Source organism: Labeo rohita, chromosome 7 (assembly GCF_022985175.1).
Source record: "Labeo rohita strain BAU-BD-2019 chromosome 7, IGBB_LRoh.1.0, whole genome shotgun sequence".
Taxonomy (NCBI): domain Eukaryota; kingdom Metazoa; phylum Chordata; class Actinopteri; order Cypriniformes; family Cyprinidae; genus Labeo; species Labeo rohita.
This window is the reverse complement of record NC_066875.1, coordinates 31692987-31706089: the sequence shown is the minus strand read 5'-3', so window position 1 is coordinate 31706089 and position 13103 is coordinate 31692987. Positions and strand designations below refer to the sequence as shown.

At 35.6% G+C, this 13103-nt stretch overlaps 2 protein-coding genes across 2 annotated transcripts in view; one reads left to right on the top strand and one right to left on the bottom strand.

Moving 5' to 3' along the window:
- si:dkey-1h4.4 (uncharacterized) overlaps window positions 1-9504 on the top strand; it is a 17513-nt gene extending 8009 nt beyond the window's left edge. The window contains exons 2-4 of the mRNA XM_051114052.1: window positions 8381-8801; window positions 9123-9262; window positions 9365-9504. Of these exons, the coding sequence (XP_050970009.1) occupies window positions 8381-8801; window positions 9123-9262; window positions 9365-9397 (594 nt within the window). The 3' untranslated portion in view covers window positions 9398-9504. The remainder of the gene's footprint in view (window positions 1-8380; window positions 8802-9122; window positions 9263-9364) is intronic.
- terb2 (telomere repeat binding bouquet formation protein 2) lies at window positions 9257-12185 on the bottom strand. The gene is made up of 7 exons (XM_051114053.1): window positions 11805-12185; window positions 11568-11649; window positions 10390-10529; window positions 10217-10263; window positions 10050-10138; window positions 9745-9833; window positions 9257-9651 (listed from the first exon to the last, which is right to left on the bottom strand). The coding sequence occupies exons 1-7, from the start codon at window positions 11866-11868 to the stop codon at window positions 9524-9526; spliced, it is 639 nt and encodes a 212-aa protein (XP_050970010.1). The 5' UTR covers window positions 11869-12185; the 3' UTR covers window positions 9257-9523.
- Between the last annotated feature and the right edge of the window lie 918 nt (window positions 12186-13103).

Below are 13103 nucleotides of genomic sequence, written 5' to 3'. Positions count from 1 at the left end.
AACCAGACCTGGGCAAACTCGGTCCTGGAGGGCCGGTGTCCCTGCAGATTTTAACTCCAACCCTGATAAAACTCACCTGTTTGTAACTTTCTAGTAAACCTGAAGACACTGATTAGCTTGTTCAGGTGTGTTTAATTAGGGTTGAAGCTAAACACTGCAAGGACATCGGCCCTCCACGGCGTAACTTAAATATATATATATTTTTTTCGCATTTTACTATTTTTTTTTTTTAATTGTCAAATGATGTTATTTACGGCATTTTAAACAACAGAAAGCGACGTCAGCTGCGGCACTCATTATCCCCTAAACAGCGTAACTTTCATTTTTTTATTTTGCATTTTACTAGTTTCTTTATTTGAAAATTGTCAAACGGCATTATTTACTGTTTTTAACTGCAGAAAATGCCGTCAGATGCTGCACTCATTATCCCCTAAACCAGATCTGGGCAAACTCTGTCCTGGAGGGCCGGTGTCCCTGCAGAGTTTAGCGCCAACCCTGATAAAACTCACCTGTTTGTAACTTTCTAGTAAACCTGAAGACACTGATTAGCTTGTTCAGGTGTGTTTAATCAGGGTTGAAGCTAAACTCTGCAAGGACACCGGCCCTCCAGGACCGAGTCTGCCCAGGCCTTCCCTAAACGGCGTAACTTAAAATTTATTTTCTTTCGCATTTTTTATTTATATATATATATATATATATATATATATATATATATATATATATATATATATATATATTTATATTTCCTTTTTTTTTTTTTTTTTTAAATTGTCAAACGGCGTTATTAACGGCATTTTAAATGACAGAAAGCGACGTCAGTTGCGGCACTCATTATTTCCTAAACCAGACCTGGGCAAACTCGGTCCTGGAGGGCCAGTGTCCCTGCAGAGTTCAGCTCCAACCCTGATAAAACTCACCCGTTTGTAACTTTCTAGTAAACCTGAAGACACTGATTAGCTTGTTCAGGTGTGTTTAATCAGGGTTGAAGCTAAACTCTGTAGGGACACCAGCCCTCCAAGACCGAGTCTGCCCAGGCCTGCTCTAAACGGCGCAACTTAAATTTATTTATTTTTTTCTTTTGCATTTTACTAGTTTGTTTTTTTTTTTTTTATTTAAAAATTGTCAAACTGCATTATTTACGGCATTTTAAACAACAGAAAGCGATGTCAGTTGCGGCACTCATTACCCACTGAGCAAAAGTACGTCCAAACGACGTCATTTCAACGTCTTTGTCGGACGTTGAAATGACGTCCCCTGAAGAGCCAGAATGAAAGTTTTTACAACGTCTTTTCATTACGTCTTCTGGACGTCCAATATTGACGTTCACGGGACGTCTCTAGAAGGTTAAAATTTAGTTCAGATCTGGTCATTATGGACGTATTTTCAACGTCTTATAAGGTCAACTGCAGTCTCATTTAGATGTCATTTATACTGTTTCTGGACATAATATATACACTCTTAGGCTGCATTCAAGTAAAAATCATGTTTATTTTATTATAATTTTTATTTGTACTTGTAAATAAACTTACAGACACAGTGTACAAAAACCATGAAAACATTTATTTAAAATTTAATTTAAAATACATAATAATTGTAATGAATAAGTAAAAGTACGTCCAAACGACGTCATTTCAACGTCTTTGTCGAACGTTGAAATGACGTCCCCTGAAGAGCCAAAATGAAAGTTTTTACAACGTCTTTTTATGACGTCTTCTGGACGTCCAATATTGACATTCACAGGACGTCTCTAGAAGGTTAAAATTTAGTTTAGATCTGGTCATTGTGGACGTATTTTCAGTGGATAACAACTGTAACAAATAACATACAAAACATACATTATGTTCACCTGTTGGAGCTTAAACTTCTCTTGTGACTTCTCTGACACAAGAGCAACACAGTCTTTTCAACCACATAATAATCATTATTTCTGTGTAGCAGACATTTAAGTAACAGAAGTACTGGGATTAAACTTTATAGTTAGGGTATAAACACTTATTTTCTACAGTAGCGATCAAAACGAAACTATCTTGTATAGTAAGGCTTAACCTCTTCCGCCAGGAGGTGGCGACAACTGCCCGTTTAAAAAAAGTATGTCATTGAATCATTCATTCAGGAGATTTCAATAGTCAAACAAGTCTTAATAAAGACTCTCTTCATTGATTTTTGTTTTAATTTTATTTAAATGAATATGTTTTTAAAAGACTTAAGCAATCAACAGTTTGTCAAAACCACTAGTAAATTATGTTATTTTGTTTAGTTTTCTAATCTTTTTTTCTCCAGAATCGTGATCTCCAATTTATTAAAAACAACTGGTATTTGCAATTTATCCAGAATCGTGAAGCTCTTGTTTAAATATTATTACTGCATATAATTCCATTAAAATGGAAATTTAATTTCATAAAGTTCAAAATGCACCTAAATTGTTTAGCATTTTGTCTTTTTCAGTTGAATAAAAGACTATTTCCCTATATATTTCATCATTGTTTAAATTCTCGTTCTCGTGAACCCAGTCTCATGTCGTCTTGTGGGATAAGTGTCTCATCACACCCCTAATATATATATATATATATATATCTGTTCTGAATGCCAATTAATTTAAGTGATTTGGAAAAGTAAATTACATGTTTACATTGTTTATAATGTTTGTTAAGTTTATTAACATTTGTTTTATTTATCAGTATTTACATTGAAAGTAACAGTAAAATGTGCCTTATACACCAATGCAACTTATGCATGTTTTTTTCCTGACCTGGTGTAAAGTCTGGAAAATATGGTAAATTAGGCCTATATTGTGCTGTATTATTAAACAGTTCATATAAAATAGGGACCATTTGCACCAATAAAACAATCATATTATGTTCATTATACTCCTATCCACATTAACCTTAAACACTGTTATATTTGTGAGGGGGTCCTTGGAAAATCTTCTTCCCTGCAAGAGGTCCCTGGCTCCAAAAACCCATGTGCTAGTGGACAGGCCTCCATATACAGCAGAGAGTCTGGTGTGGCAGGTGGAACTTCTGTCCAGGTTGACAAAACATATCATCTCGTCTTCATGAACTGCCCTGAAAACAAAATTGAAATTAAATTGAAACGATTATTATTATTATAACTACAAATATAGCTTCACAATGCTCATTATAACCTCTTTGGTAAACATATGATCAGAAAATACTGCCAGACTGATATTTAGTCTTTAGTGAATTTAGTGAAAGTCTATTTTACTACAAGAACACACACTTAACACAAGATAAAGTTCTGAAAATCTTACATTATTGTGAAGTTACCTGTTTTAGTGACTAATTTAGACAATTAAAAGGGATCAACATAAATTTACCTCAGACTGTAACTTCACTGACCACTTTCCGCGCAAATTAACCAACAGGGAGATATAAAAATTACAAAAAGTAGAATTTGAAATCGTAATAACCGAGAACAAAATATATCTAAAGTGAAATTTAATATTAGATTGACAAAACGACGAATAAAGGTACATTTATATCGCTTACCTTCGGCTTAGCACCCGTCCGTCTCTCAGATGACCGTTAGAGACCGTTACTGTTTAAATTTACAAATAGCTGCGTTGCGTTGTGAAGGCTGTTCGTTGGTCAGGTCCTCTGTAGGTTTTATAAAGTGTCCTTAACGTAAAATTAAATAAATTACACGACGGATCTATCGTGGTGGTTATATCTTCAGTCTTTGGTAATACACAATATCAATATCTTCCGTCTTGCGCCATCACGTTTACGTCACTACGTTAATGCCCCTCACGCGAGCGCACGTTTAAATAGAGCTCTATTTATTAAATTAATTTTAAATTTATTTATTAAATATATTATTATTATTAAAATATACAATAAACAATAATATTGTGTTAATATGCTGTATTATTATTAAATATTTAAATATATTTATCTATTATATTTAAATCTCTTTACATCTATTTAACTTAAACTTTAACTTAACTTAATCACACATAGATGTAACGGCTGTTTCTGTCAATGTCCCAGTGAAAAATACTACACATAAAAAAAAAAATAATAATAATATTAATATTATTAATAAAAGAATTAAATGGCCGCATTATGTTACTGTCATGATGTTTTTATACAAATATTACACTGTTTTAACACGTAAATGTTTTATAAAAAATTATATTTACATTTTTTTAAGTCAGAACTTTGTCATGTTTATTTGTATAAAAAGTTCTTAAGTCAATTTCCTGAACCTGTTCTGCACGTTCTACAGACGTCCAGGAAAACCCCTTCATAGACTTTCAAATTTTGAACTGCATATCTACGTCCAAGGGACGTCGTAGTCCGACGTCCAGATACCGTACTGGATTTGCACGTCGTGTAGAAGTACAAATATGGTCCTGGACCGACCGACGCAATATAGACATGATCTGCACGTCGGGTGGACGTCTCATGTTTGTTGGGTATCCCCCAAACAGCGTAACTTAAATTTTTTTATTTTGCATTTTACTAGTTTCTTTATTTGAAAATTGTCAAACGGCATTATTTACTGTGTTTTTAACTGCAGAAAATGCCGTCAGATGCTGCACTCATTATCCCCTAAACCAGACCTGGCCAAACTCGGTCCTGGAGGGCCAGTGTCCCTGCAGAGTTTAGCTCCAACCCTGATAAAACTCACCTGTTTGTAGCTTTCTAGTAAACCTGAAGACACTGATTAGCTTGTTCAGGTGTGTTTTATCAGGGTTGAAGCTAAACTCTGTAGGGACACCGGTCCTCCAGGACCGAGTCTGCCCAGGCCTGCCCTAAATGGCGTAACTTAAATTAATTTTTTTCTTTTGCATTTTACTAGTTTTTTTTAATTTTAAAATTGTTAAACTGTGTTAGTTACGGCATTTTAAACGACAAAGCGACGTCAGTTACGGCACTCATTATCCCCTAAATGGCATAACTTACATTTATTTTTTTTTTTTTATTTAACTAGATTCCTTATTTGAAAATTGTCAAACGGTGTTATTTGCGCCAAAGCGACGTCAGTTGTGGTACTCATTATCAAAAATTCATTTACGTTATGCCATTTAGGGGACAATGAGTGCCGCAACTTACAGCGATCTCTGTCGTACAACACTGTTTAGGGCAGAGCTGGTCAAGCTCTATCCTGGAGGGCCGGTGATTCTGCAGAGTTTAGCTCAAACCCTGATAAAACTCACCTGAACAAGCTAATCAGTGTCTTCAGGTTTACTAGAAAGCTACAAACTGGTGAGTTTTATCAGGGTTGGAGTTAAACTCTGCAGGAACACTGGCCCTCCAGGATACAGCTTGACCAGCTCTGCCCTAAACAGTGTTGTACGACAGAGAGCGCAGTCAGTTGCGGACTCATTATCCCCTAAACGGCGCAACTTAAATGAATTTTTTTATTTTGTATTTTACTGGTTTCATTTAAAAATTGTCAAACTGCGTTATTTACGGCATTTTAAACGACAGAATGCGACGTCAGTTGCGGCACTCATTATCCCCTAAATGGCGTAACTTACATTTATTTTTTTATTTAGCATTTTACTAGATTCCTTATTTGAAAATTGTCAAACAGCGTTATTTGCGGCATTTTAAATGACAGAAAGCAACGTCAGTTGCGGCACTCATTATCAAAAATTAATTTAAGTTACACCGTTTAGGGGATACTGAGTGCCGCAAATGACAGCGCTCTCCGTTGTACAACACTGTTTAGGGCAGAGCTGGTCAAGCTCTATCCTTGAGGGCCGGTGATTCTGCAGAGTTTAGCTCCAACCCTGATAAAACTCACCTGAACAAGCTAATCAGTGTCTTCAGGTTTACTAGAAAGCTACAAACTGGTGAGTTTTATCAGGGTTGGAGCTAAACTCTGCAGGGACACCGGCCCTCCAGGATAGACCTTGCCCAGGTCTGCCCTAAACGGTGTTGTACAACGGAGAGCGCTGTCATTTGCGGCACTCATTATCCCCTAAACGCCGTAACTTAAATGAATTTTTTTATTTTGTATTTTACTAGTTTTATTTAAAAATTGTCAAACTGTGTTATTTACGGCATTTTAAACGTCAGAAAGCGACGTCAGTTGCGGCACTTATTATCCCCTAAACAGCGCAATTTGAATAAATGTTGTTATTTTGCATTTTACTAGTGTTTTTTTTTTTTTTTTTTTTTTTTTTTTTTTTTATTGTCAAACTACGTTTTTTTTTATGGCATTTTAAACGACAGAAAACGACATCAGTTGCGCCACTCATTATCCCCTAAACCAGACCTGGGCAAACTCGGTCCTGGAGGAAAGAAAATTCATTTAAGTTATGCCGTTTAGAGGATAATGAGTGCCGCAACTGACAGCGTTCTCTGTCGTACAACACCGTTTAGGGCAAAGCTGGGCAAGCTCTATCCTGGAGGGCTGGTGTCCCTGCAGAGTTTAGCTCCAACCCTGATAAAACTCACCTGAACAAGCTAATCAGTGTCTTCAGGTTTACTAGAAAGCTACAAACTGGTGAGTTTTATCAGGGTTGGAGTTAAACTCTGCAGGGACACCGGCCCTCCAGGATAGAGCTTGCCCAGTTCTGCCCCAAATGGTGTTATATGACAGAAAGTGCAGTCAGTCGTGGCACTCACTATCCCCTAAATGGCACAACTTAAATGAATTTTCTTTCCTCCAGGACCGAGTTTGCCCAGGTCTGGTTTAGGGGATACTGAGTGTTGCAACTGATGTCGCTTTTATTTTGCATTTTACTAGTTTCTTTATTTGAAAATTGTCAAACAGCGTTATTTGCGGTATTTTAAACAATAGAAAGTGCCGCCAGTAGCGGCGCTCATTATCCCATAAACGGTGTTATTCAAAATTATTTTTTTAAATTTTGCATCATACTACTTTTTTTTTTATTTGAAAATGGTCAAACAGCGTTATTTACAGTGTTTTAAACCTAATTTAGGCCTTCAGATTACGTCGGTATTTGGTCATGCAGCAATTTAATTGAGATTACCACGACTAACGTTACTACTTTTGTTGCGGTTGTTGTTTAACGTTACATTTTCTCACTCACCACAAGACAGGAGCGGCTGACTCTTCTTCTTTCAAATCCGTGAGTTGTGGCCTCTAGACATCGCTTAATCGCTTGTTTGCAGCGTTGATTCGGGCGTATTTCTTCTCTTCTCTATAATCATCGTGTAGCGTGCGGTGGAGAGGAGATTCTCCCAGTCGACACCACTTTTCTTCCCCTTGACTTCCATTCAGAAAAGCAAACGCGTGCAAAAGTTTGGCGTTTCGGTGCATAGGCCTATTTCACAATATGGCGGCCGAGAACGGAAGTAGGGTAGTGGTACTTCCGGTTGCGCCGCCGCCCGTGACGATCGTCATTCATTCATTCATTGTCAGTGCGAGTGCGAACTCGTTTTCTCCCAATCATTAACAAATTTACCAACAATAAGAATAGCAGATGTTGTCCGTTTTGTTGATAGTTTTCAGGGAGATGTGAGGCGATCAAAATTGGACAGGGGTTATAAATACTTTTTGGAGCAAATTTATATTTGATTATCAAGGTGTGTGTGTGTTATGTTAGACAGCTGCCATGATATCTCCGAATTATCAATGTTGTTTTTATGGATGAGTTTATTATTTTAATTAAAAATAATAATAATAAAAATGTCCCGTTAATAACTGTTTATGTCTGTGTTTGTGTGTTTGGACACTTCTCACATTATTGTAAGGAAAGTGGTAATTACGGCCAGGTGTTATAGGTCATTAAGAAAGCATGAGAAACACATCAGCTTGAGGTAAATACATTAAGGATTTAGGTAATAATTGTTGCAATGCATTACTTGTTTCAATGTAAATCGTATCAAATCAATGTATCAAACGTAGCGATTAATTGATTAATTATAGCAGTAAGAGCACCATCTGCAATTAGGATATATGCGGTTATATACATACATACATATATATATATATATATATATGTGTGTGTGTGTGTGTGTGTATGTATGTATGTATGTATGTATGTATACACACTCCAATGTAGCAGCAGAGCACTGGATCTAGACCATAAACTAAACTGTCAGTGAAGAATCCAGAATGTTAGATGAAGTGGAAAAACAAACCAGTTGGGTTAAAATAACCCAACCCGTGTGTTCAGTGGTGAAAGAACCCCTACAGTCCATTTGACCCAGCATGATCAACCCAACTGTGTGTTTACAGTACCTCAAACAACCAAGAATTTTGACCCAGCACAATTAACCCAACGTGTTTACAGAAATAACCCAGCACTTTTTAGAGCGTGTATAATTTGCATACATATGATTTTTTTTTTCAAGACGTTTCTGTATAATGGTGTCTTACACCATTGTTTACTGTAAGCAGAAATCATGTCTATAACAATGTTTGCATCTCCTGTAAGATTCTGCATCTGGAAAAGCTTGAAGAACTGACACTGGATAGAAACCAGCTGACTATGCTTCCTGGCAACATTGGATCATTGAAACACCTGACTTACCTGGGCATAAACCACAACCCATTATCTGTTCTCCCAGAAGCCATAGGTGACCTGACACAACTGAGAGAACTCTGGGCTGTAGGATGTGGTCTCGTATCCATACCATCATCTATTGGTAAACTCAGCATGTTACAGAAACTTGGGCTCCATAAAAATGAAATTACACACCTGCCATCACAATTTGGGGGCCTCAGCAGTTTGCAGTGGTTAAATTTGGCTGATAATAAACTTCAAGACTTCCCAGAAGAAATTAATCACTTAGAGTCACTGGTCTTCATGAACCTGGACAAGAACTGTTTTACAAATGTCCCTGCAGCACTAACAGGTTAGAAATATTCCATTTAATGAAATTAATATTTATGGCATCAACATTTGTTTTTTTTTTTTTTGCTCTTGAATGCACAGTATGTGAAAACAGTTTCAAGAGAACGACTGGCTATGGTTTGCTACAAGAAGCTGTTGTACCTTTAATCTGTCACTTTGCTCTTATTAGATACACATTGTTAATGTTTAAAGGACTAATAGTTACTCTTTCACTCTGGTTATTATTGCTAATGATTATTAAGTAGAAATCCTTGTTTGCAATTGATGCTCATGTGCAATTTTTTCTTTTCTGTTAATTTTATGTTATCATACCTATTTCCAGACATGGCAAATCTGCAGATCCTGTCTGTTAAATTTAACAGCATCAGATCACTGGACGATTACTTAATCCCTGGTTTTAGCAGAATTATAAAGCTTGACCTCAGAGAAAATCCTTTAATGGACAGACCACCTCACTGGAAGGTAATTAACCATAAATAGAAAATAAACAGAGTCACAGTACATCAATTTAATGATATTACTATTGTTGCTCTTTATAACCTGTCATATCACCTTTGTTCACAGGGATTGGACTTCATATTGCTGGGAAAAGTCTGATATACTGAAGAAGCAGATTCATTTGAAATGAGTTGGGATTGAAAATGAGCAATCCAAAAACACTTTCAACACTTTTGTCAAAGAAATGCATAAAACAAAGAGAATCCACTTCTTATGTGAAGCATATTACATTTCTTTGTGACAGTGAGGAGGGGTCACATCGTTAGATCTTGAAACGTTATGGCCGTGGAGGGAGGGAAGAAAATCATAAAGTTCCCCTGAATACTTCTTCATTTGGTCAATGTGAACATATCCTGCAAAAGAGACAGAACAATAAAGAGTTTCTTCATTTGAGAACATTATGGGTGAAAATACTAGGGTGTCAGTTTTGTTTGTTAATTAAGGACCTGAGATCATGTTGTTTACAGGATACAGCCGCATCTCACAACATGAACACACTTTGTTCGGTGATGCAACAGTCTCGTAATCGTCCTGGCTAATAGATAACATGAACATGAAGATAACATGAGGTTAAACCATGTTTTTATGAAGATAAAGTGCTGTGGTAATGAAAATAATATTTAGCCCTCAGTTGTATAGTAAACAGGAGAAATATTAAAGAACTACATATTTAAAATTGGAATTCACTACAATAAATTTATGCATTACACCGAAAATCTATAAAAAATTTAGACTTAAAAAAAATGCATACTTGTTTTTCTCTCTTATCGGTTGATCTTCAGGCTCATCAGGCAGACTGTCTTCAGACACTTCGGTATTTATCCGTTCTTCACACATTACCTTTAATAGATTGAGAAGCTAATAAACGACAGAGAGGAATAACCGGACAGAGGTTTAACAGAAAACATGTTCTCCTACCTGTTTATCTGTTTGCCAAATGAACCCTCCAATTAGCGCTCTTATTTCTAAAGTAAAAAAATTAGAACAGTATTCAGGCATTTACTATTATTAAATGTGAAAACTACTCATTTTTACATTAGAACTTGTCACTAAAATAATAACATGTTTATGGTTTACACTGGACAGCTCACCATTCTGGACAGAGTCAGGTGGCAGAACATACTGGCCAATAGGCACAGATTTTACACTCTGGCAGGATTTACATGCTGACAGGAAATTGCTGTGGAAAACCGTTGCTCTGTCCTTGATGTAGTCCTCACTTTCATATATCCTAAAACATAAAGTAATCAGGTGAAACTTTCAGGCATTTTTATGGTTTTGGGTACATTATAGGCTAGATTTACATTAAGTATATTACCAGCCAAAAGTTTTTGAATGTTTCATTTTAAAAAAGTCTCTTCTGCTCACCAAGCCTGCATTTATTTGATCCAAAGTACAGTAAAAAGTCTTTTTTTTTTACTATTTACAATAACCGTTTTCTATTTAAATATATTTTAAAAATCTAATTTATTCCTGTGATTTCTAAGCTGAATTTTTAGCATCATTACTCCAGTCACATGATCCTTCAGAAATCATTCTTATATTTAGATTGGCTGCTTGAACACATTATTATTAGAATTTTATAGAATTTTTCAGGTTTCTTTGATGAATAGAAAGTTCAGAAGAACAGCATTTATCTGAAATAGAAACCTTTTGTAACATTATAAATGTCTTTATCATCCCTTTGATCACTTGATCAATTTAAATCATCCTTGCTAAATAAAAGTATTAATTTCTTTCCCCAAGAATAAAAAATTATACTGACTCCAAGCTTTTAAATGGTATAGTGTATAATGTTACAAAAGCTTTTTATTTCCGATAAATGCTGATCCTTGGATCTTTCTATTCATCAAAGAATCCTGAAAAAATGCGTCCTGTTTTAAATATTGATAATAATAATAAAAAATAAAAATGCTTATTGAATAGCAAATCAGCATATTAGAATGATTTCTGAAAGATCATGTAACACTGAAGACTGGAGTAATGATGCTGAAAATTTAGCTTTGATCACAGGAATAAATTACTTTTTAAAATATATTCAAAAAGAAAACAGTTACTTTAAATAGTAAAAATATTTACTGTTTTTACTGTATTTTGGATCTAATAAATGCAGGCTTGGTGAGTAGAAAAGGTTTTTTTAAAAACATTAAAAATCTTACTGTTCAAAAACTTTTGACTGGTAGTGTACATTCTATAGGCTGGTTTCTCTAGTATTCAGTGGTATGACAAGTCACCCTCAAACAAGAAAAGTACAGTAAACTAAACATACCTTTTAGTGTCTTCAGAAGAGGCATGAGCACTGAAGAGGTAATCTGCTGTTTTCCAAGAAGAAAGAGCTCCCCCTTCAGAAACTAAATGAATATAAGCTCATAATGTTGCCTACTCATTTTCAGTAGTTAAAGATATAATAAGATGACGTATTCCCAAATATTCACAGAGTCTTTAATTACTTTACAGGAGTTATATTAATAGCATATGTAAGTTAGCCAAATACTGATTATCTCACCCCAATAGCTCGTTACAGCCTGTTCGACACTGAGGGAGAACCACGCCGTTTTGCCTTTAAACATGCTGTTTATCACTTCAGTTCGCACAGAAACGATTTGCACGCCTTGATGTTGCAATTATCCTTCTTCAGACGTAACGTTCGGTGAGAACATACAAACGTTGGCTTTGTTAGCTATTTATTTTAGCTATGTTCATATGCCAGTGTGCAATGTTAGTCTAGACGAAAATCGATATTCAAATTAATTTTATTAAAGAATTACGAAAACAAACACAAAAAAGTTAGGAACAATTATTTAGGAAAAAATAAACCGTTCAGACGATAGAACCGACCAGCGTTACTGTATTTAGCTCACAAGTCGCCTGATTCGCCTCAGGCCTAAACGAGCAGTCCGATTCGTGAACGAATCGTTCTTATGAGTCGAATCTTTTCACTGAACCTGTTAAACCTACTCACAAAACCGGTCTGAACGATTCGCTTCGAATCAGATAGAATCGGTCCAAGCGGCTAATGAGTCAACATCTCGAGAACCGAGAAATAACTTCTCCAGACATGTCCGATTCATGACGAGGATAAAAGTGATGAGTGAGCTGACTGTAGGAGCATTTGAAGTGAGTCCAGGATTTGACTAATGTAAGATACTTTAAGAGTCGAATAGCAGGAATGGTACATCCATAAACGCAATATGTAATCGTAAATATGTAATATTTAATATTTAAGAGCAGACTTACTGAATGAGTTTTATTCGGACGTTCCATAATTAGTATTTACATAGGTTTCGCTATTAATTCAAGTACTTTTATTAGCAGTACATTTAAGTACTGCTAATATTACAGTTAATAGTATATCTTTATTATTATTTAATTTTTTATTGTTGTAGTTGTTGATGATGTTGTGTTAAATAATTCATAGCAGTTTTCATGCTTTGTATCAAAATCTCAATATAGAAAAAAGAGAATTCTAGGGTATTTCTTTAATTATTCTATTGTTAGTATAGTGGGAATGGAATAGGATAAAGTAGTGTAGTACACGCTCCTTCCCACTGGATGGTGCCAGAACGACGAAATCCGTAGTCAGGCCTTAAAGACTCAACTGCCGATAGAAGGGACAGCAAGAATATACTTCTGCCCTCCAGTCAACCCTAAATGATTCAACCTAATGGTTGAAACAATTGATCGAATTGCATTTGTTATTGATCGTGTTTGGCTGTGCGGTTTGGTACTTAATTACACGTCAGCTATGATTTAGGTAAGCTGAGGTTTTTTTTGTTTTTTTTGTTTATGTTGTGCTTATTTCCCA